At 60.8% G+C, this 23,268-nt stretch overlaps 1 protein-coding gene across 3 annotated transcripts in view; it reads left to right on the top strand.

Moving 5' to 3' along the window:
• The first annotated feature begins 13,185 nt into the window (after positions 1 to 13,185).
• The window catches only part of ARHGAP26 (Rho GTPase activating protein 26), a 103,155-nt gene continuing 93,072 nt past the window's right edge, over positions 13,186 to 23,268 (top strand). For all 3 annotated transcript variants that reach the window (XM_054287716.1, XM_054287715.1, XM_054287717.1), the window contains exon 1: positions 13,186 to 13,450. In XM_054287716.1, the coding sequence (XP_054143691.1) occupies positions 13,297 to 13,450 (154 nt within the window). In that variant the 5' untranslated portion in view covers positions 13,186 to 13,296. The remainder of the gene's footprint in view (positions 13,451 to 23,268) is intronic.

Here is a 23,268-nt window from a genome sequence, read left to right as displayed (position 1 = left end):
AAGGTCCCCGTGATGAGTCTCAGGAAATTCAGATCTGGGAGAGGCTGGCTTGGCACTGACTGCACAACACCAGGGGCAGGTGACACGTGGCAGCAGGGGACAGGTGAAGGACAGACCCACCACGAGAGCCTCCAGTCAGAGGTGGGTGAGATTTGGGTCACAGAGAAATGGGTCATCTAGAGCTGGGCTGCAGATGTGAAAAATTCAGGTCCAAAAATTAAATGTCATTTATTTTTTCAGCCTATTTCTGAGTCTTTATTTTTTTAAAAAATATTAAGTATATGACAAATATATTATGTGTAGATTATATATGTAAAACTATAAAATTGCATTATTCTTATTAAATACTTATTTGTTTTCTTATTCCTGCTTCCCATTAAGTTTTATGTGAAATAAAGAATTGATCTCTGGCACTTACCAAGTGCTCTCTTTTTGTGCGGGACTCTCACCAGGGTCAAAGCTTTCCTCTTGCAGTCTCTCCAAATTAGGCTGTTTATCCTAACAAGGTGGCTTTTGGTGACCAGGAACTCCTACGGAGCCACTTTTTCCTTCAACGATCTTTGAAGAGGGAAGAGGGGGAAAGCCACTTTACAAAGGTAACAGAGATTTTAATGAGGAAAAATGAATTAAATGAGGAATGAGGAAAAGTGAATTAAATGAGCTGGGAAAACCCCGCGGCAGAGGGAGGGAGGCGCAGGGAGGCTCCGGGGCCGCCAGAGGGCACCGCGGAACCGCAGCAGCGCAGCTGGGCACAGCTGGATTGAAAGGGCACAGCTGGGTTTGGGCGGGCACAGCTGGATTGAGAGGGCACAGCCAGATGGGGCGGGCACAGCTGGATGGGGCGGGCACAGCTGGATGGGGTGGGCACAGCTGGATTGAAAGGGCACAGCTGGGTTTGGGCGGGCACAGCTGGATTGAGAGGGCACAGCCGGATGGGGCGGGCACAGCTGGATGGGGCGGGCACAGCTGGATGGGGTGGGCACAGCTGGATTGAAAGGGCACAGCTGGGTTTGGGCGGGCACAGCTGGATTGAGAGGGCACAGCCGGATGGGGCGGGCACAGCTGGATGGGGCGGGCACAGCTGGATGGGGTGGGCACAGCTGGATGGGGACGGGCACAGCTGGATTGAGAGGGCACAGCCGGATGGGGCGGTCACAGCTGGATGGGGACGGGCACAGCTGGATGGGGCGGGCACAGCTGGGTGGGGCGGGCACAGCTGGGTTTGGGCGGTCACAGCTGGGTGGGGCGGTCACAGCTGGATGGGGCGGGCACAGCTGGGTGGGGCGGGCACAGCTGGGTTTGGGCGGTCACAGCTGGGTGGGGCGGGCACAGCTGGGTGGGCAAGGAGCGGCGATGGCAGACACAGGACAGTGATTCTGTCTTTGCCGCGATCTCGAACGTGGCTCTCAGTCGCGGCTCCCTGGCCAGGACCCCTCTGCAGTTTCCCAGTCGCTGTTTCCCAGGAGGGAGCAGCCCCTGCTGAGGAATGACTCGCAGCCTTTGTGTGTTAACAGCTGACCTGAGACACTGACCCCAGCGCTGTTCACTCGCTGGGCATCAGCTCAGAGTCAAGAGCTGCCTCCCAGGGGGCTCTCCTGGATACCCTGACCAGGAGGCCTCTCTGTAATTACATTCCAGGGAAAACAGACATCTCCTGATTCATTTAATATGTGCCATGTTGCATTTAGATATGTACCAGAAGCCCCATTACCTTAAAAGTCCTGCTGTTATCAAGTACTGCCTTAATTACAGTTTTATCTAAAAATAGATCAAGTTATCTTGACAGAATCCATTTGTCCTCCTCCCCTGCCTCCCAGAGATGTCTCCTCCTGCAGCTCCTGCTCCATCATGACCAGCAGCAATCCCCTGCCACAGCCTTGTCCCGAGAGCTGCTCAGATCCCATGGGCACGTTTGCCATTCTTTCATCACAGCCCTCCAAAACCTGCCAAACACAGGATCACAGGCCCATGGAATGGTTTGGGTTGGAAGAAACCTTAAAGCCCAACTCGTTCCGGCCGCTGCCATGGGCAGGGACAGCTCGCAGTGTTTGTGTTTGTATTTTCATATTTGTATTTATATGTATCTATTTGTGTTGACTCCCACTGCCGGCAGGACTGGCTGGAGCAGGGATGGACCTGGAGGATCCCAGCTCTCCCTGAGGGCCCCTGGGGATGTTTCTTTGCCCCAGAAGGTTTTTGCTCCCTCCCTGGGTGAGGCAGGGCAGGGAGGGCAGCCCAGGACCCCGGCGTGGGGGCTCACTCAGAATGTCATTGCTCATTGCAGCACTGGATTTTCTGGTCTGAACCCATGGGGAAAACAGAACTGGGGCCGCTGTGTCCGAGGGCTGCTGCAGGGGATACCTCACTGCCCAAAATCTCCAAGAATTCCTCATTTTGTCTTTGTCAGCCCAGCTACTTGTGCAAACACTGTCAAGCCAGGGCTGGGCACACAAAGCAAGGTCGGTTGTGAGCCATTCTCCTGGAACAGAGGCATTTGGAGCCGGCACAAAGGAATCTCTGTCTCTCCCCTGCGCTGGCATCCTGGCAATTAACCCGGGGAATTGCAGCCCGGGCTGTCCTGGGCTGAGTGCGGGGCTGTGCGGGGCCTGCCCCGGCTGGGAATGGTGGATGGATGGATGGATGGATGGATGGATGGATGGGAACCCCTCTGCTTCCAGGGAGGGAGGGAAATCTGCTGGGCTTCTGCTCTGGCTTTGAGAGATGGAGGCCTGAAAAGCAGAAAAATTAGAGTCACCTAATCAGAGCATCATGAAGAGGCTGAGCTGGAAGGGAGCTCCTGGCCATGCATGGGACATTGCCACCAAGAACACCATGGATCAAACATGGGCAGAAGGGAACTGCTGGCCCTGCGTTGGACAATCCCACCTCACCATGGATCAAACATGGGCAGAAGGGAGCTCCTGGCCCTGCATGGGACATTCCCACCCATCACACCATGGATTCAATGTGTGCAGCCTGACAGAAGCCCCGAGCTGGTGCCATGCCCGAGGAGCAGCATCCCCACCCTGCTGGGCACACGGCAGTGCCAGGGGGAGCCCAGCCCTGCCCAGCCCTGCCCTGCCAGGACACAGCAGCCATCAGGGCTAAACACAGCGCCTGGGAAGGGCTGGTGAGGCAGATAATGTGCAGGCACAGGCTGTGACAGCCAGCTCCAGGGTGTCACAGCACTGCCACCACCGTTATCAACACGGTAATTGGGTGCCCAGGCTGGGCTGGTGTATGTGCAGGGGAAGTACTCCTGAGTAATTAAGGAATAGTCTGCATTTGTGTTTTGGGGTTGTTATATTAACTTTTTTTGTTTAATTTTTTGCTATGTAAAGCCCCTGGCAAACCTCCCTGCAGCTGATAAAGGCACAAGGAGTGAGGGAATTGAAGGTACAAAAAGGAAGGCAATGAGGAAGAGTGTAAGTCATGTTTAAAGGGTATTGTAGAAACTGCAGGTCACCCAAGTCCAACCCCGAGGAAACAAATATTTAATTGTACGGTAAATAACATATTTTTATGGTTCCAAACCAAATCTCAGAAGCCACATGAATATAAACAGGAATGAGATCAGCTCAGCCCTCAGCCCACCTGCATCTGCCATGGGATGGGGACAGCAAAGGGCCAAGAACAGGAGGGGAATGAACAGGGCCAGACCTGTTAGCTGGAAATTGTGACTGTTTGGGGACAGATTTGCAGGCAAAGGAACCACTGCTGTCTGCGAGGCAGGACTGGAGAGGAGACAGCTATGGGCATTTCCAGCTGGCCCTGGCAAGCTGGCACTCAGCTGGGCACAGGCAGAGTGGGCATGGGATGGGCATGGCCATGGGATCCCCCGGGGCTGCTCTGGAGCTGGGAGCACCTCGGGACCACTGGAAATGCCCGGCCTGGGGGCAGTGCCCAGCTCAGGGGCAGTGCCCAGCCTGGGGTCAGTGCCCAGCCTGGGGTCAGTGCCCAGCTCAGGGGCAGTGCCCAGCTCAGGGGCAGTGCCCGGCCTGGGGGCAGTGCCCAGCTCAGGGGCAGTGCCCAGATCAGGGGCAGTGCCCGGCCTGGGGTCAGTGCCCAGCTCAGGGGCAGTGCCCGGCCCGGGGGCAGTGCCCGGCCTGGGGTCAGTGCCCAGCTCAGGGGCAGTGCCCAGCTCAGGGGCAGTGCCCAGCTCAGGGGCAGTGCCCAGCTCAGGGGCAGTGCCCAGATCAGGGGCAGTGCCCGTCCTGGGGGCAGTGCCCAGCTCAGGGGCAGTGCCCAGATCAGGGGCAGTGCCCGGCCTGGGGTCAGTGCCCAGCTCAGGGGCAGTGCCCGGCCTGGGGGCAGTGCCCGGCCTGGGGTCAGTGCCCAGCTCAGGGGCAGTGCCCAGCTCAGGGGCAGTGCCCGGCCTGGGGGCAGTGCCCTGGCAGCAGGTATGGAGTGAGGAGCTTTGCAGGCACCGGGTGTTTTTAACAGCAAACAGAATTGCTCCCCATCATCGCTATCTTATCTGCACCTTTCAAGGGCACGTCGTCTGGCAGCAGCGCTGTGAAAGCCGAGGCAGGCAGTGCCCGGGCTGGCTCTGCCAGCGAGGAGGGTGCGAGGGCTGGCTCTGTGCCCGCCCCGGGGCTGCCCCAGCCCGCTGGACACCTCTCACCGCACCCTGGGCAGGCGAAATCTGTCCCTGGAAAATAACGGAGACGATGAGGGTCATTTTGACCTGCACGGCCAATGTGACAGCCCCTGGTGTCACCGGGGCCGTGTCCCACCCCACGCTGCTCCTGGGGGCTGTGTCCCACCCCCAGCGCCCCCGGGGGCTGCGGGCACAGCCGGCCCTGGCCGGGAGTGGCACCGCCCGTGCCCGCTGCGGTCCCGCTGCCCCCGGGGCTCTGCGGGCTCCAGCCTGGGGTGCTCGGGGCTGGCAGGAGCCGCATCCCCGAACGGGAGGGACAGAACCGCCCTGAATTCGCCGCTGGAGCCGCCGTGCCCGTCCTGCGGCTGCCGGACAGCCTGGCACAGCTCCCGGCTCTTGTTTCTCTTCCTATAATCATTAACTTTAAAATGTAAATCTGTTTTCTGGTATTTCTTCCCTTTTCTTGTAAGTCAGGCGGGCCGCAGAGGCTCCGTTCCGGCCCCTCCTGCCCCTGCAGGCCGGCTGGCCCGGCCCTGCGGGGATTGCCCAGCGATCCCGGCCCTGGGGACCCTCCGGTCACCCTGGGCCATGCCAGCGCTCCGTGTGCCACGGCAGCCCAGGGCAGGGGACAGGGCATGTGCAGAGAGCCTGGGACAGGCTGAGGAACACGGGCACTGAACACGGGGACAGCACGGGGGTGCGGGGACACTGGGGGGGTGCAGTGGCACTGAGGGGTGCGGTGACACTCGAGATGTGCAGTGACACCACGGGGGTGCAGTGGCACCAGGGGGATGCAGGACATTGGAGGGGGGTCGCAGTGGCACCAGGGGGATGCAGTGACACCACGGGGGTGCAGTGACACCAGGGGGATGCAGTGGCACTGAGGGGGGCTGCAGTGACACCAGGGTGGGGATGCAGTGACAGCACAGGGGTGCAGTGACACCGGGGGGATGCAGTGACACCACGGGGGTGCAGTGACACCGGGGGGATGCAGTGACACCACGGGGGTGCAGTGGCACCAGGGGGATGCAGTGACACCACGGGGGTGCAGTGACACCATGGGGATGCAGTGACACCACAAGGGTGCAATGACACCAGGGGGATGCAGGGTCAGGCAGGGGGAACCAGGACTTGGCTCCTCCAGCCCCAGCCCCAGGAACAATCCCTTTGTCTGGGCTTCCGGGCAGGCTGGGATAGCTGGTGGGGATTTCCACAGGAATTTCGAGAAGCTGTTTGAAGATATTTTTGTGCAGGAAAGGCAGTGGCCTTGCCTAATTACGAGAATTAAAGCGATTTGCGCTGAAGCTGACAGGAGGGAGTTGCTGTACAGTGGCCCGTGTGTAGGGCTGGTCTCTGAGTGCTGGGGAGAGAGAGGAAAATCCCCATCCAGCTTCCAGGAGCAGAGGCAGAAAGAGAGGGAGCACAGAGGGCTGAGCAGCAGCAGAGGAAATTGCTATTTACACAGGGAGAGGCAGAGCTTCCATCCCTGAACGGGCTGCACCAGGGCTAATGCACAGCAGACACCTCTGGAGCCCCTCCAGAAAGGAAACTAGAGTTTGGTTTGGGAACTTCTGCTTCTAATTCCTGGAAACACAGCTTCAGCTCAATTTCACAGTGGTTTGTGACATTTTTCCAGTGGTTAGACAAATTTTGGGAAAACATTCCTCTCCTTGGAATTGTCTTGTGATAATGTAACCCCAGTTAAGTGGTTGGGGGTTTCACATGGCTTCACACCCCTCCAGAGGGGCCGTGAGGAGCAGCCCCCAAGTGCCTAGCACGGCTCCTGCCTCCCTAGCCACAGGAATCCTTGGGCACGGGGTGTCCTTGAGACGTTTTACAATGCAGGTGCTGAGCGCTGGCACAGGGTGCCCCTGCATCCCTGGCAGTGCCCAAGGCCAGGCTGGACAGGGCTGGGAGCAGCTGGGACAGTGGGAGGTGTCCCTGCCATGGCAGGGGGTGGGAATGGGATATCCCTGGATGCCTTTGGTGTCTCTGGGCTCCCAGGTGCTCCCAGGTGCTCCCACCTCTGCACAGGTGCTGCTGGGAGGGGCAGCAGCTGCAGGGTGTCAGTGCTGGTGGATCCAGCCTGGGGTGGGCTATAAATGCTGCTGCTCTGGTGCCTTTGGCTTTGCAGAGCTCCTGCCTGGGGCTGCTGTGCTGGTCGCCCAGCCTGGGGGCACTGGGACCTGCTGGGATCCCCCTGGAATCCCCCTGGAATCCCCCTGGAGCCACTGGGACCTGCTGGGACCCCCCTGGAACCACTGGGACCTGCTGGGATCCCCCCCTGGAGCCACTGGGACCTGCTGGGATCCTCCTGGAATCCCCCTGGAATCCTGCCTGGAGCCACTGAGACCTGCTGGGATCCCCCCCTGGAGCCACTGGGACCTGCTGGGATCCTCCTGGAATCCCCCTGGAATCCTGCCTGGAGCCACTGGGACCTGCTGGGATCCCCCCCTGGGCCACTGGGACCTGCTGGGATCCCCCTGGGTCACTGGGCTGTGTCTCCAGCTCCTGTGAGGCCCAGGGCACTGGGGTGGGACATGGGGGTGGCCAAAGCTTTCCTGCCTTGGCTCTGGCCTGGTGCCCCTCTGGGTGCTGCCTGCTGCTGCTCCATCTGCAAGGGACACAGGGGGGATTTTGGGGATGGGATGAGGCACTCACAGCCCTGGATCCTCGGGGTCCCTGTCCTGACCACAGCCCCTGTGCCAGCCTGTGGAGTGCTCACCCATGGAGCACTGCCTGACCAAAGCTCCCCTGCAGAGCATGGAGAGAGGCTGATCTTCTGTGTCTGCAGGGGAAATGAGTGGCAGCTGCTTGGCTGGGCCTTTGGGGGGATTTTGTATTTTTCTCTCAAAAAGGAAAGCAAGAATAGGCTGACTGTTCAGCCTTTCCTGACAATGAAACTTTGTCATTTTTATAATTAACCCTCTTATTTGAATACTTCTTCCATGGGTATCACTGACGATTTCATAGCCCTTGGTTCCCTTACTTTTCCATTTCGGCTTCCTGCACTGCAGTGACTCCCAGGGGCGTGACTAATTTCACTTTTCCATTTAATTGGGAGCCTGTTTCTGACTTTGTGTGTTTAACTGTAGCTTGGCCAGCTGCTCAATGCCTTGTCACTGCCCAAAATGCACCTGTCAGGCTTTTTCTTTTCCTCCTAGGGAATTTAGAGACCATCTATGACCAGCTCTTTTTCCAAAAACGCTTCCATCAGAGTGAGGAGTTTTGGGTTTTCTGTATTTCTGCGTGCTGTGTCTCAGCACTGAAATAGGGGACACAAAGCACACATTGAGAGTGGCAGCCAGGCTCCAGCACCCTGAGGATCATCCTGGAAACAAAAGTCAAACTTGACATCAGGCTGGAAAGAGCCAGAGGGGTTTGTGAGTACCCTGTGCCCTAAGGAGGATCCTGGTTTGGGGTTCTCTCAGCAGGCAGGGCTGGGGTCAAATATTCCGACAGGAGGAGGGAGGTTTGCAGGTGCTGGAGCAGAGCTTGAATTTAATGAAGTAGTGAAAATGTAAGTAAGCTATCCCTGAAATTGAAGAAGGGCAAGACAAGCAGCACTCTGGGGAATTGTGCCCAAAATCGACAGAGTTGGGTGAAGTGCCACCCGTGCAGGGTGACAGGAGCAGGGCAGCAAAGCTGAGGGCAGCCCCAGGGCCAGGGGTACACACAGCTCAAGAGTTTTCTCCTCTTTTTAACAAGGAATCCAAGGAAACAAGCCTTCCCCACTGGCTGAGAGCCCCAGGAGCCTCTCTCCAGCCTGAGCAGCGACCCTGTGCCTCCTGCACGGAGCTGGGTCCTGCTGGATGTGCTCTGACACCTGCCAGGGCCATGAGAGCAATGTGCCCGTTCTGGAGACAGCTCCGCTCGGTGCACAGCCTGGGGCTCCGTCCTGGCACTCCTGCTCTCCCTGGAGCTCCAGGCCTGGCAGAGGTGGCACAGCGAGGTCCTGGGCATGGCCGGGCGGGTGTGAGAGTGGCACAGCACTGGCAGGAGGTGAAGCCAATTAGCTGGAACAGGAGAGGCTCAGGCTCAGCTGAGGTTACAGGGAGAGGAACTCATCATGGCAGCTCAGGGAGCTGCAAGGAGCTGGATGTGGGCACTGCTGTGGCACCGCGGGCTGACTAACAGGAGATGGCATTGTTATTTCCATTCAACGGGAAACCAGCTCCAAAACCAGTCCCAAACCTGTGGTGTCTGGGCAGACTTGGCAGCACGAGTGGCAACGATGAGTCCTGCAAAAATTCATGGGAGGTTAATGATCTGGGAATTGGAGAGGGGTTGGGAGCAGAGACCCCAGCCCGGTTTGCTTCTCATTTCAGGGGGAGCTGTCCCCCTGCAGGCACTCGGCTGTGTCACTGCTGTTCCCGTCTCCTGTCTGTCTCGCCCACCCCTGCAAATCTGCCTGAGGCCAGGAGGAGTGAGCGCAGGGAGAGAAGTGAGCTGCAGAAGGGAAAAAAAGGAATTGAGGGGGTGGAAATTCATGTGTGACTGTGAGAGGTGCAACGCAGCGAGGAAAAGTACCGTTCCACTCTGAAATAGCAATATCTGAAATCATGTTCTACTCGTGAGCGCTCGGCGGAGGGGGCACTGTCACGCTGGAGGTGTCACCGAGGCTGTTTGCTGCAGTCACATGGAGGAGTTTCAGACAAGAACATCCCCACGGCACATCTCAGGGTAGCACGGGAGAAGGGGAAGCCCTGGGTGTCTGCCCCGGAGCTGCATTCACAGCCAAGGAAAGGCCCAAGGTCAGGATCAACCTCAGGGAGGGCTGTCAGCGCCACAGGCCAACACACACCCTTTGCTTTACAATGGGGAATTCAAGGGCACTCCTTATGGTGGTCTGATGGGTTATCTGGAGCAGGGCTGCTTTATTTTTGCCATCTACGATGCCTCATCTGTGTGTAGCCCAACAAAAAGAGTCCTGGGAGCAGGGAAGATGCGAGTGTGATACACAGCCACACAACAAGCAGACCTTGAACATTGCTGCCTGAGGGCAATTCCAGGAATCCTCTGCTGCAACTCCTGCATTCTGGCAGTCGGGATGCCTGCTGCTGCTGTCTCCTGGGCTTTCACGAAGTGCATTAGTGCCCGAGTGGGTGGGTAGGGGGTTTTCCACCCTCCCTGCCCCTCTAACACGGGTCCTGGTTTCTGCAGGGTGGGACAGGGGAGGGAGGCTCCAGGAGGCCCCGAGGGCAGCCAGGGGTGAGGGTTTATCTCCCCGGCAAGGCCCGGGGTCCGTGTGCAGGGCTGAGCTCGGGGCAGCCCCTCATGGGGCTCTGTCCCTCCGAGCTGCCCAGCGGAGCCGGGAGATGCCGCGGGGCTCGGAGCTGCCTGCGGGGACGGGGATGGGGATGGAGCTGCTCCTCGCCTCCCGCTCCCGCTGTCACTGCAGCTTTCCCCGATGGCTGAACCCGAGTGGCAGAACGCTTTCCCGGAGGAGAAGGGGCTCCCAGTGCCGCGTTAGCCGGGGAGGTGTCACGGCAGCGGTGACAGCGCCGCGCCGGGAGGACGGGATGCGGAGGTGGGAGGATGCTGCGCTCAGATCAGGGAGCTGATCCAGCCGAGAGCTCGCTCTGGAAAGAATTGCTGTTTTTCAAACAAACCGGTTGGATCCAGCTGGTTGTGGGACCCACCCAGAGATAACGCTGGGGAGAGCAGCTGGGGCTGGGCTGATGCTGCTGCCGGGAGAGAGCCCCAGACTGGTTTGGGATGGAAAGGGCCCCAAAGATCACCCAGTCCTAAACCCTGCCATGGCAGGGACACCTTCCACTGTCCCAGGTGCTCCCAGCCCTGTCCAGCCTGGCCTTGGGCACTGCCAGGGATGCAGGGGCAGCTACACCTGTGCCAGGGCCTCACACCTTCACAGGGAGGGATTTCTTCCCAAATCCCATCTAACCCTGCCCCTGGCAGTCTGCCCCTCCCTTCCACAGCCCCCACCCCTGCCCCAGCAGTTATTTGATTCAGAGTCACCCAATCTAGGTAGAAACTGCTCTCTCTTTTTATTTTTTTTATTTTAATGCTGAAGTAGTTTTCTGCAGATGTTCCCTGGGCGAGCGAGCTGTGGGATGTGGGTTGGTGAGTGAGGGAGAATGCGCTAACGTGTGGTCAAGGGCGGCTCAGGGGTGGGAGTGTGGGATTAGGGCAGCCACAGCTCCCACAGCTCTGTGGGGAGGGCGTGTGAGCCCAGCCGTGCCCTGCCCAGGCTGGCAGCAGGGCTGCCTGTGGCCAGGGCTCTGTCCTGCACTGCTGGATCCCCTCCCCGTGTCCAGCTGGGGGTGAGACAGCCCAGCTGCTCGGAACAATAAATCAAAGCAGGCAAACGCGGCGGGGATTACAGAGGGATGCAAGCTGTTGTATCCACAGGCAGGAGGATGTGCGAGTCTGGGGTGTTTGTTTGCTTATTTTTCCCTTCAGTGATAAACGTTCTCAGGAATGTGGTGGGATTCGTGGGGTGTCTGTGCAGGGCCATGAGCTGGGCTCAGTGATTGCTGTTTGTCGGGATATTCTATGGTATTCTTTTGCAGTTGGGATGCACAGTCCCAGGGAAATGGGGCTGGAAGATGTCCATGGCTCTTCCTCCCCAGTCCTGCTGCCCTGCTCCCACATTTGGAGCTCAAACACAATGAGTGTCTCCTGCTGAATGCAGCCAGAAAAAGGGAGAAGATTCCTCACTGCCTGTCCGAGGCCTCAGTTCCAGTGGTATGTGTGGTGCTCCATGTGTGGCAGAGCTTTGTATGGCCTCGATTCTGTCCTCATCAGAAAATGACAGTCTGAGCATCATCATTTTCTGTGGTACTGGAAAAGTGCTGAAAAAAATTCAATTTCGAGCCCCAGATATTTGCAGCCTCTAAGGCAGTGTCCTATAAATCTAGTTACAGGTTCTTCTCTATTAGCAGTAAGTGCTGGAGCACTTTTAAATACGAACAATGGTGATGGAGAAGGATAAAACCAAAATAGTGCTCCTGTGGCTTTGTGCAGGGTAGAATTAGGGAGCATAATCCAAATAATAACATCTCATGCTTTTATGGGTGCATATGGCGTAAATGACAGCTCATTAAACTTTATATCCTGCCTACAAGATAAGCATGTAATTTGTATTACATCCTTTTTTATAATTAGGAGGCCTCATCCAAAAAAATGTGGCTCACAAGCCATATTTGAAGGCGGTGACTCAGCCTGAATTAGGCTGTGTTGTGAGGATGGAGAAGATCGTGCTTTAGAGGACTGAAAAACAGGGACAAAAGGTTGAGCCGGTGTCAGGCTCCCGTGCCTGCACCCACCCGCTGCAAAACACAGGAGGATGAGGATTTTAGCACCAGGAGTGGCCGGAGCCGGTGCTGCCAGCCCGGCTTTGGGCCGGACCGAGCTCCGGGAGCGCTGGCCCGGCCCCGGTCACGGCCGAGCTGGCAGCAATGAATGCTCGGGGCCAGCGGGGCTCGCGTTCCCCGGGGCGGCCGAGCGGGGACTGTCCGCAGGTGTGGCTGTTTGTCCGCAGGTGTGGCTGTTTGTCACAGCCCGGGGCGACAGGTCAGGGCCCGCGGGGGACAGGTCACAGCCTCACAGCCCGGGGGGACAGGTCAGAGCTCCAGGCACAGCCTCACAGCCCGGGGGGACAGGTCACCGCCGGCATCCCTGCGGCTCCCGCCCGGGGCTTGGGGCACTCCGCTCCCGCCTGGATGCCGGTGCTGGTGCCGGGTTTATTTTGGGGTTTATTCTGGGGTGTGCCCAGCCCGGGGGATGGCGCTGGCGGTGCCGGTGTGTCCCGCTGTCCCGGATCAGCGCCCCGGCCCCGCGGGGAGCAGCAGCTGCCGTGTGCCTGCTCCGGGGAGCTCCCGGCCGGGCAAGGAGCCGGCTGCTGGCCCGGGCCGCATTCCTGGCGTGCTCCTCAAGGCTGTGCGGAGAAGCCACCGGGGCTGTGTGTGCGGCGACAGCCATCGGCTGGGGGAGCGGTGACGGCATCCATCCTCAATGGAGGGAAGCGGGGACAGGGCCCCACAGCTCCTGCCGCGGCCGCTCCACATCCAGCCCTTCCAGGAGATTACGGCTTCATTCTCTCAGATCACACCACTAAGCCCGGGCGATAATCTCCCGCACAGATGTGCGATGATGGGAGCAGAAACGTTCGAGCCGCCTCCCGGCCGGGCGCAGGGCGGGCCGGAGCGGCGCTCCCGCAGGCCGGGCGCGGGTTTCCCCGCGGCGGGGCCGGGCCGGGTCACGGGGAGCGGGACGGGAGCGGGGCAGGGCCGTGGGGAGCGGAGCGGGGCAGGGCCGGGCCGGGCCGGGCCCGCCCCGGGCAGAGGCGGCTCCGCAGCGGCGGCTCCGGCCCAGGTGCGGGAGCGGCGGGGAGGGCACGGCCCCGCCCCGCCCCGGCAGCTGATTGGCCGAGCGCGCGAAGAGGGCGGGGATAGGCAGTGGCGGAGGGCGCCCATTGGCCAGCAGCGTGAGGGGCGTGGTGCGGGCGGGCCCGGCCCGGGCGGGGCCCCAGCGCGGCCGCAGCGGCTCCGCCCCCGCGCGGCTCCGCTCCCGCCGCTCCCGGCCCCGCTCCCGGCTCGGCTCGGCTCGGCCTGGCCCGGCACCGCGCTCCCGCCGCCCGCCCGCACCGGCGGCCGCGCCCCTCGCCCCGAAAGCCCTTCCGTTCTGCGTCTTGCCCGCATTTTTGCGCGCTCGCCCCCGCCGTGCCGGGCAGCATGGGGCTGCCGGCGCTGGAGTTCAGCGAGTGCTGCCTGGACAGTCCGCAGTTCCGGGAGCGGCTGCGCTTCCACGAGGCCGAGCTGGAGAGGACCAACAAGTTCATCAAGGAGCTCATCAAGGACGGGAAGTCGCTCGTCGCCGCCCTCAAGAGTAAGTGCGGGGCTGGGGGCGGCCCTGCGGGACCCCGCGCCCCCCGCCCGGCCCCGGCCCTGCCCGCCCGCCGAGCCCCGCCCGGCCCGCGCTGCCCCCGCACGGGGCTGCTCCATCCGGGACCACCCGAGCCCCCCCTGCGGCCGGGCCCGGGGCCGTGCCTGCTCCCGGTCCTGGTCCTGGTCCGGTCCGGTCCAGCGGGACGCGCGCGGTGCCCGGGATGCGCCGGCCGTGGTCCATGGGCACAGCGCGGTCCTGGTTCTGGTCCATCAGCACAAGCACGGCCTTGCCCCGCTCCATCCAGGCATGTGTGTTCCATCAGGGCGCGTCCATCGGGACCTGCAGGGCTCCGGCCCTGCTCCATCGGGATGTGCGTGGCCGCGGTCCATCGGCACGTGTGTGGTTCTGGTTCTGGTCCTGCCCCAGCAGGTCTCGCTCCGCGGCCCTCGGGGGTCACATCCTTTGGGGGCGGTTGTTGGGGCCATGGGTTGGTGCCTGGTTCCCCTGCCCCTCCTTTGGTTGGCCTCTGTCCCGTGTCCGCCCAGGGTGGGGATGCCCGGAGCCCCCGGGCTGACCCCTCCAGGGCCGTTCCAGACTGACCAGAGGGTCCCTCCAGGGCCATTCCTGACCGTGACCAGGGGACCCCTCCGGGGCTGTTCTCTGTCTCCAGGGGAAGCGGAGGTGGCTGCCGAGCTGCAAACCGGGTGGGAGGGGGATGCAGCGGTGCAGCTGTGGCTCCGGGGCTGGGGACACCCTCACCTGTGGCTGGCAGCGTCCCGCTCCTCCCTGATGCCCGGGCTGGGCTGCTCGTGTCCCCACGGCTGGGGACACCTCTGCATGGCTGCCAGCGTTGGCTGGGCTGTGCCCTCGGGTGCTGTGCTGGGTGCTGTGCTCCCCAAGCTGCGTTTCTGCTGTTCCCTCGTGGGGTCATTGGGGTTTGCTCTGTTTTTGAGTTTATTTCACCCAAATCACAGGGCATTTCTCTATCCAGGTGTGCCAGTACCCAGCACGCTGGCAGCACTCGTGGTCACCAGGCTGTGCCGTGGGGTGACAGGGGCACATCACAGACACAGGTGCCATGGAGCCCCTGCAGCATCACCTGCCGTGAGCCAGCCTGGCCGGGGTCCCTGTGGGGCTGTGGGACAGCGGGGTCACCCCGGGGTGCCCGGGCAGGTGAAGCATTCCCAGCACCCTGTGCATTCCCAGAAGGGCTGGTCCTGCTCCCTCCCCTCTGGTCTCACAGCGAGCCCCATGGGTGTAGCTCCTCTGTGCTGAAATAGCAGCTGGTAACATCTGGCTTACAGGGACTCCCATTGTACCAATTCTTGGCATTTGGGGTTAAAAGAGTCTCAAACCCGACAGCTGTGGGTGCATTTACGGTTCTGCAGGTCTGGGCTGTGTTCTGCTGTGGAGCTTTTGCTGAAGGCAGCAGTGCCTGGCCCTGCCTGTAGCATTCATTTTACCCCAGAACAAATCCTACAGCGCTGCTCTTCACAGAAAATACATTTTGGGAGTGAGCTGCTGAGTCCTGAGCTGTTTCTGGCTTACTCAGTTAGCTTGCAGCAGGTGCTGGCTGGGGTGCTGGCTGTGTCTGGCCCTGGGCACGCTGTGTGCAGGATTTTGGGGTGTGCTGTGAGCCCCTGTGGGCTCCTGTCCCCTGGCCGTGGCCATGGCTGTGCTGCACGGGCAGGAAGAGCGCTGCTGGCCTCTGGAGATAAGGATGTTTTTATGGCTGAATTGTTTTGTAGCTCCTATTGAATGTGTTCCTGGATTAGCCCTTAATTCCTGCACAGGGCTGGGGGAGTTCCAGTGGTGCCCAGGCTGCAGGGACGGCAATAATGCTGATTGTGCTGCAGGGTAAATCAGTGCCTGCCCTGTGCCACCTCCCTGGCACGTGTGGCACCGAGGTGGCCCCGGGGGCTCTGGGGGAGGCTTTGGGCCGTGTGGGGCAGGCAGGCTGGGAAGGGGTGTCCCCTCCCTGGCTGGGATGCTCTGGGCCCTCTGTGCATCCTCCTCCTGCTCTGGGGGTGACTTTGGGGGCTGTGATGGCTCTGACTGATCCCTGCTGCTGGGTGGATCCTGGGCAGGCTGTCCCCACCTGCGTCACCCTCAGTGTGACAGCTCCAAGGTCTGTGTGTTGTGTGAGCCCTTCCAGCCCATCCCAGTGTCCAGCACAGGGGTGAGGAGCTGCCGTGCTGCCTGTTGCTGGCTGCTGTATCTGTGTCACTGCTGCAGGGGCTGGCATGTCACCCCCTGAGCCAGTGCCCATCTGGGGCCGTTCCTGACTGTCACCAGGGACTTGCTGTGATCAGCCAGCTTTTATTTTTCAGTGGTGTTTCCAGGTGGTTTTGGTTTGTGTCCCCGTGGCTGGGCACGGTGGCCTTGTCTCGCTGTCATTGTCCCCACGCTGTGCCTCGTGGCTGTGGAGCTGGGCAGGCTGGGGCAGCAGAGCCCAGGCTCAGGACTGTGAGTGAGTGAGGGGTTCTGGGGGTCTCTGGGCCCTGGGGCAGTGCCTGCCTGCAGCCAGAGTTACGTGAGGGCTCGGCCATATCCTCTCTCCTTTTCCTTCCTCTTGCCTCTTTGGCTGAACGTTTCACATCCTCTTTGTGTGGGGACAGCGCGTAACCGTGGGGCTGCTGGGCCGGGCAGTGAGGGCAGGAGGATGAGGAGGATGAGGGAGGAAGAGCCCTCTGCAGAGCAAGGCACGGGCACGCAGGGATGGTGAGGCTGGAGTGAGGACATGAACAAAGTCTCTGCCAGGCTTTGCTGAAAGGGCTGCTCTGCCCTGCTTGTGCCCTCAGTGTAGGTACAGAGAGAAGCAGGAATGATTCACAGCACTTTCTCCTTCCCTGAGAAGAAAGAATAAATTCAGAAGGTTGAAAATGATCCTTATTTGCTGAAGGGCTGGTCCTGCTAAATATCCTCAGATGCCAAGGGCATCTCTGGAGTGTGTGTGTGTCTGTGTGTACATAAATGATGTTGGATCTTTTTCCCCCAGCGAGTTTCTGTGCCTGTTTCCATTGTCTCCCTTTGCTGCTTGGCTGGTATTCAGTGACCTGGTTTTCAGCAAAACGTGTCCCTCTTCCTCCCTGATCCACCATCCATAAATTATTCAGAAAGTTTTGCAGATGCAGAGACTTCAAGTGTGACATAAATAATGAACTGGAGGCCTGGATGCCGTGAAACTCGTTCTCCATCCGGCACAGGGGCTGTGCTGGCCGTCAGGAGCAGGGATGCTGGAGGATTTCATCCCTTTGCATGTCCCTGTGCCCGTGTGAGGGCAGGCAGGCTGGTCCCTGTGCTGGCATCACCTCCAGCCCTGTGCTGGCACAGAGGGAGCTGAGCCCGGGCACCCAGAGGTGTGCACAGTTTGCTTTGGGAAGCCAGCAGCACACCTGGGGATGGAGGGTGTGGGGCTGCAGGGCTGCCAGCCGCTGCCTCCCCCGTGCTGTGGCACAGGGCTGAGCCTGGCACCCTCCTCCTCCTCCTCCTCCTCCTCCTCTCCTCCTCCTCCTCCTCCTGTGCTGTCGGGCTCCGTGTCCTGGTGGCCATGGGGCTCTTGTCCCCTTCAGGCCCTGCCTGCAGCCTGGTGCCCTGCCACGTTTCTGCTGCTTTGTTTTCCTTTTCCAACTCCCAGGCACTAATTTGAAGCCACCAAAGCCGTCCCCGCCCTGGCTGCTGCCCTGCTCCCACGGCACAAACTGCAATTTGTGTGCTGGGGCTGGGCTGGGGTGGCTCTGAGAGCCCCCTCCCCACAGGGCACAGGGGCTGGGTCCCGGTGGGGCTGTGCCATGCCCTGGGCTCCCACGGGAAGGGCACAGCTGGGCTGGTTTGGGGTTCTGGGTCACTTTTCTGGCCAGGTCATTGCAGAGTTCAGCGAGGAGGGATGGGACTGAGGGTGATGCTGGGCTGGACCCGGGTCCTGCAGTGCCTGGGAACCCCTCTGGCTTCCTGGGGCACATGCTGGGCACTGTCCCACGGGTGCCATGCCAGCTCTGCCCCCAGCAGCGTGTGCCCTGTGGCTGTGGGGGGCAGCCGAGGTTTGCTGTCACAGAGGTGTGGGGTCCCTTCTGTCTGTGCCTGCAGGGTGTGGTTTCAGTGAGCTGGCCCCTGTGTGCCTGCAGCGTCCTGTGCTGCCCCATGGGAATGCCAGCAGGGCTTTGCTGCAGCCCTGGCTGTTTCCTGGGACACATCCTGCTCCAAGGCTGCTCTAATTGTGCAGTGGGCTGGTTCCTGGTGGTGCTGCTGGTGCTCCAGGCTCAGGGATGTGCTCGCTCACGGGTTCTGTTCCCCATCTCTGCAGCTGCTTGGTGGCACTGAGCCCTTTTGGGGTGTCTGTGCCCCTGGCTGTGGGGTGGCAGTGCCTGTCCTGGATGGAGCTGCCCCTGGATCTGCAGCAGAAGCGAAAGTGAAACTTTTGCCCAGTGTTTACTCAATTCAATTGACACAAACGAGGCTTGGGCTTCGATAAGGAAACTGTCGGGGATTGCCCCCTTTGCCACTTTGTCATTGTTTTTGCATCCTGCTCCCCACGGCCCCGGTCCCTGGTGCCCCTGGCTGGGTGGGCACAGGGCAGGTGGAGCACAGGCTGCTGTGCCCCCCAGGGCCCTGTGTGCCTCTGCAGGGACAAACCCCGGGGTGTGCTGGGCATGGTCCCAGTCTGGGGCTGCTTTGTGACCTGCTGCCATCTGGGGTGCCAGGCCCTCCTGCCCCAGGTGTTTGGTGCTGGGGAGAAGGAACCCAAATCCCACCTTACGTTATTTTCATCCTTCTTGCTCTTCTGGTCCCTGAGGAAAACAGCCGCAGCCCAAACCTCCTCACCACCTTGGTGCAGAGGGATTGAGGTGCACAGCTTTGGGTCTGGCCTTTCCAGGAGCAGCCCCTGGTTGTGCAGGTGCGAACCTGTGTGCCCAGAGCTGCGCTCCTGCCCAGACACCAGAGTGCTGGGCTCTGCAGGCTCCAGTTTGGAGGAGAGGGAGCCCTGTGCTTGCTGGAGGCTGCAGAACCAGCAGTGAGCACCTGGCTGGGTTACCCTGACCGCTGGCACTCGTCCTGCTTGGGTTGTGCTGTGAGAGATGGTGCTGGGCTGTGTGGTGGGGCAGCCCAGTGAGTCCCCTGTGCCTGCCCAGGGTTTAGCCTGGCACCCTCCTGTCCTGCCCAGGGCTGAGCCTGGCACCCTCCTGTCCTGCCCAGCCTCCCTGTGCCTGCCCAGCACTGGGAGCTGCTGCCTTGCCACAGGGAGGGTTTCCTGGAGCATCCATGCCTTTCCAAGGAGCCCATTCCATGCTTGGATGGGCAGGGGAAAGTCCCTTCCTGCCCCCCCTGGGCTCTCCCTCTGCCTTGCAAACCGCAGGGAAAGCACGTGGCTTTGGGTTTGGCTGCTAAAATGATTGACTTTGATTTTTTCCTGCTTTGTTCCCCCAGCTGAGGTGTAATGAGTAACAAGGCTCTCCTTGCCAGGGTGCCTTTCTCCCTCTTCGTTCCTGTAGGAAATGTTGGTGCAGGGAATACTTGGGGCTGTGGAGGAGGGACATGGCTGTGGCTCAGCCAGTCCTGCACCAGCAGAGCCAGAGGCACCAAGGACTTCTCTCTCCTCCTTTGCATGACCTGTGTGGCTTGTGCAGCCACATCTTTAATAACTTGTCTGGGATTTTATTCAAACGAGGGACAGGACAGGTGATAATAGTGTGCTTCAGTTTGAGCACAAGCTGATCCTCCTCTTCCTCCCCAGTGGAAATCAGCAGCAGGAGCAAATTCCTGCTTGGGAGGTGCTCTTGGAGATGGTGGGTCTGCACTGGGAGCCCTGGAGGGACCAGCAGGGCTGGCAGGGCTGGCTCCAGGGGCTGCACACTGATCCTGAGCTGGCTCCAGGGGCTGCACACTGATCCTGAGCTGGCTCCAGGGGTCTGCACACTGATCCTGAGCTGGCTCCAGGGGCTGCACACTGATCCTGAGCTGGCTCCAGGGGCTGCACACTGATCCTGAGCTGGCTCCAGGGGCTGCACGCTGATCCTGAGCTGGCTCCAGGGGCTGCACACTGATCCTGAGCTGGCTCCAGGGGCTGCACACTGATCCTGAGCTGGCTCCAGGGGCTGCACACTGATCCTGAGCTGGCTCCAGGGGCTGCACACTGATCCTGAGCTGGCTCCAGGGGCTGCACGCTGATCCTGAGCTGGCTCCAGGGGCTGCACACTGATCCTGAGCTGGCTCCAGGGGCTGCACACTGATCCTGAGCTGGCTCCAGGGGTCTGCACACTGATCCCACCCAGCTCTGCCCGAGTGTCAGAGGGAGCTCTCCCTGCTGGATGCTGCAGTGGTTCCCTGTGTGCACTGTCGTGGCTGTGGTCCATGCAGGAGGATCCTCACACCCAGGAGTATTCCCTGTATCCCCAGGGAACATTCCCCCATCTCCCAGGGGATCCCACAGTGCCTGCAGGTTTGGGGACTGCTGGAGGGAGCCAGGGAGGGCAGGGTGGGCTCCTGCAGGAGGCACAGGGTGGGTGCTGTGGGGTGTGGGGCTGGGCTGGGCTGGGTCTGGCTGTCAGCAGCACTGACAGAGCCCCATGAGCACCAGGGCTGGGTGTGCAGGAGAGGCTGTGCTCATGGTTCTATCTTGCACACTGTGCTGACAGAGGGCTGGTTAACAGGGCTGGGAGATCTCTGTAATGGGGAGCGTGCCACAGAGCACCTCTGGGCACGTGTCCCCATAGCTGGGGTGGGGACAGAGCCTGGAGGAGCTGCAGGGCCTGTGCTGAGCTCTGCGCTGTGCCAGGCTAAACCCAGCCCTTTGGGATGGCAGGGGATGGCCTGGGATAGGGGGCAGCTCTGAGGGGCAGGGCTGGCACTGCCAGAGCTGGAGGAGACTGAGAGTGCCCAGCTGTGTGCAGGGAGGGACTCTGGGCAGGTTGGATGTCCCTGTGTGACCAGGAGTCACCCACAAGCTGTGTCCTGCTCGTGCCTCCAGCATGCAGCAGATGTGCCTGATTTGGGTCAGGAGACTGTTTTCCCAGGGCTGCAGGTGTGCTGGCACAGCCTGAATCATCTGTCTGCATTTGTGTCTGCAGTGCTGCCAGACCCAGAGGTGCGTGGCATCACCTGTGGCATGTGTGGCATCATGTGTGGCATCACCTGTGTGCCCTGGACGTGGGCTGGGAGGGGCGGGCTCTTTAGGTTTCCCCTTTTCCCTTTGCTTTGCAGCAGCAGCTCGCAGTGACGTTGGGAATCTGAGTGAGGAGATGCTGTTCCCATGGTTGCTGTGGAGGCTGGGAGGTGCCTGCTGTCCCTGTGCTGTCCCTGTGCTGTCCCTGTGCTGTCCCTGTGCTCTGTGCAGGGTAGCACACGGTGCCCGCTGTCCCTGTGCTGTCCCTGTGCCCTTTGCAGGCTGGCACACCTGGTGCTTCCCTGGCTGATTCAGTACCAGGGATGGCATGGGGTAAATTGCTTCTGCCCTTGCTGCGTGCCAGACCCTCCCTGGCTGGCACAGGGGGACCCCCAGCCCCTTTGTGTGCACCCTAAAATCGGGGTGTGCTTCTCCCTGGAGCCCAGGAGCCACAAACCAGGGCAGGGCTGCTCAGGGGTCGGCATTCCTGCACGTGGCAGAGGGACATCAGTCCCCCCACCATGCCCGGGGGGCAGCAGTGCCAGTGGTGCCAGCGTGGCCAAGCCAACCCCGCTCATGCTGTGGTTCTGCTTTGGGCATTCTGGGCCCCTTTGCAGCATCCAGCAGTGGGACAGACGCGGGGACAGGCTGTGCCAGGCGTCCCTGGCAGGTTTGGGTTACTTCATCCCCCCTTTTCCTGGCTGTGATGAGTCGCTGTAGCGTGACCGTGGTGGGTGGGAGGGGAGGCAGAGCGAGGGGGAGCTCGTAGGAACCTGCGCAGCTTGGAACCTGCACAGCTTGTTCACTGTGCTGTGAATCATCCCCTGCTCCTCCCCCGGGCACGCCAGCGGCTGTCACCGCCGGGGACGGCGTGTGTTCCATGGCTGCCTGCCACAGGGGTGCTCTCCTGGCACAGGGGTGCTCTCCTGGCACAGGGGCGCTCTCCTGGCACAGGGGTGCTCTCCCTGCCTTCCTGGCACAGGGGTGCTCTCCTGGCACAGGGGTGCTCTCCCTGCCTTCCTGGCACAGGGGTGCTCTCCTGGCACAGGGGCGCTCTCCTGGCACAGGGGCGCTCTCCTGGGACAGGGGCGCTCTCCTGGCACAGGGGTGCTCTCCTGGCACAGGGGTGCTCTCCTGGCACAGGGGTGCTCTCCTGGGACAGGGGTGCTCTCCCTGCCTTCCTGGCACAGGGGCGCTCTCCTGGCACAGGGGCGCTCTCCTGGGGCAGGGATGTTTTCCTGGGACAGGGATGTTTTCCCAGTTTTCGTGGCACACTCCCTACCCCAAAGGTGCTTCCACCTGCTCTGTGCAAGTGCTGGTGGCCCTGGGCCCGGGGGCTCTACAAGGGCAGATCTTTAGGGTATCACCCTGCCTGTTAATGGCAAGGACGGTTTCCAGCGTGGCTTGGAGGAGCTGGGAATTGGCTCCTCTGCCTCGGCTCCCAGTGGGAGCTGGGGGATCCTGGCATGCCAGGGTGCAGGGGGTGTTTGTGCTGTGGGGACCATGGGGGATTGGGCGTCTGTGCCGTGGTGCCAGGCGTGTTTCCAGCACAGCAGCCTCCAGACCATCTGGCCCTGGCACGGGGAGCGGCGGGCACAGCGCAGGGACCAGGGACAGTCCAGGGCTCCTCAGCCTTCCTCCCTGCCTCCCCAGCCCTCCCTGCAGCCTCAGGCAGGGCTGGGAGCAGCCTGGCACAGTGGAAGGTGTCCCATGGCAGGGGTGGAACGGGATGAGCTTTGCGGTCCCTCCCAGCCCAGACCAGCCTGGCATTCCACGATCCACAGTGAGGGAGGTGTGAAGGGCTCTCTGGGCCAAGTGACCTGTAAAAAGAGCTGGTGTGTGCCTTTTCCTCTCACTGCTGCATTGTCCCCGTGCTGGATTTTCATTCTTTTTCTCGCTGAAGCAGCGTCTGGCCAGAGCGATGCCCTCGCTGAGTGCTGGTTGCTAAGCAATGTTTTACAAAATCCCAACATTGCAGAGCAGAGCTTTGGGTGTCTCTCCCATGGAGTCCAGGGGAAAGCCCAGGTTAAAGACAGTGATTTCTTCCTGGAAAGGGTGGTCACGTACTGGCACAGGCTGCCCAGGGCAGTGGTGGAGTCACCATCCTGCAGGGGTTTTACAGGTGACGACAATGGTGATTGTTGGCTTTGGCAGTGCAGGGGGAACAGCAGGATGTGAGAATCTCGGAGGGCTTTTCCCACCTAAACTGTTCCGTGGTTCTGTGCTACACCCTGGGCTGTGCGTCCCCGTCCTCGCCCTGCGTGCCTCCCTAGGCTCCACTAGAGATTTTAATTTATATTTCTCTTTTCCTGCCCAAGCAGGAAAAATTGACTCACTGGCCACTGATGTTCCTGCGAGCACAGTGGGATTTTTCCTGTTCGTGCAGCTGAGGTGGAGGAGCGCCGGCGACAAAAGGATTTCCGCAGCTCCTTGGGAGGAGGAGGAGGAGGAGGAAGGAGGCTGAGCAGAGCAGTTCTGAGGAGCTGACCCTGCTCCCTGCCCTGGCTCTGGGATGGGGACAGGGGGGGCACTGCCCCGTGCCATGGCCAGGCTGGGAGGTGCCTGCAGGGTCTCCTGTCCCCCCTGCCCACAGGGACAGGCTGGTCCCCTCCCCACCTGGGGCACGGGGGTCTCTGGGCCCATCATCCCCTGGGCACCACAATGCTTTGGTCCCGCCCCTTGGGAAATCAAGGGGGCTCCCTGTGGCCCACCTATTAGC

The sequence above is a fragment of the Melozone crissalis genome, unplaced genomic scaffold (genome assembly GCF_028551555.1).
Source record: "Melozone crissalis strain CALT ecotype California unplaced genomic scaffold, PUWL_Pcris_2 ptg000061l_1, whole genome shotgun sequence".
NCBI lineage: Eukaryota > Metazoa > Chordata > Aves > Passeriformes > Passerellidae > Melozone > Melozone crissalis.
This window is presented reverse-complemented; position numbering and strand designations above follow the sequence as displayed.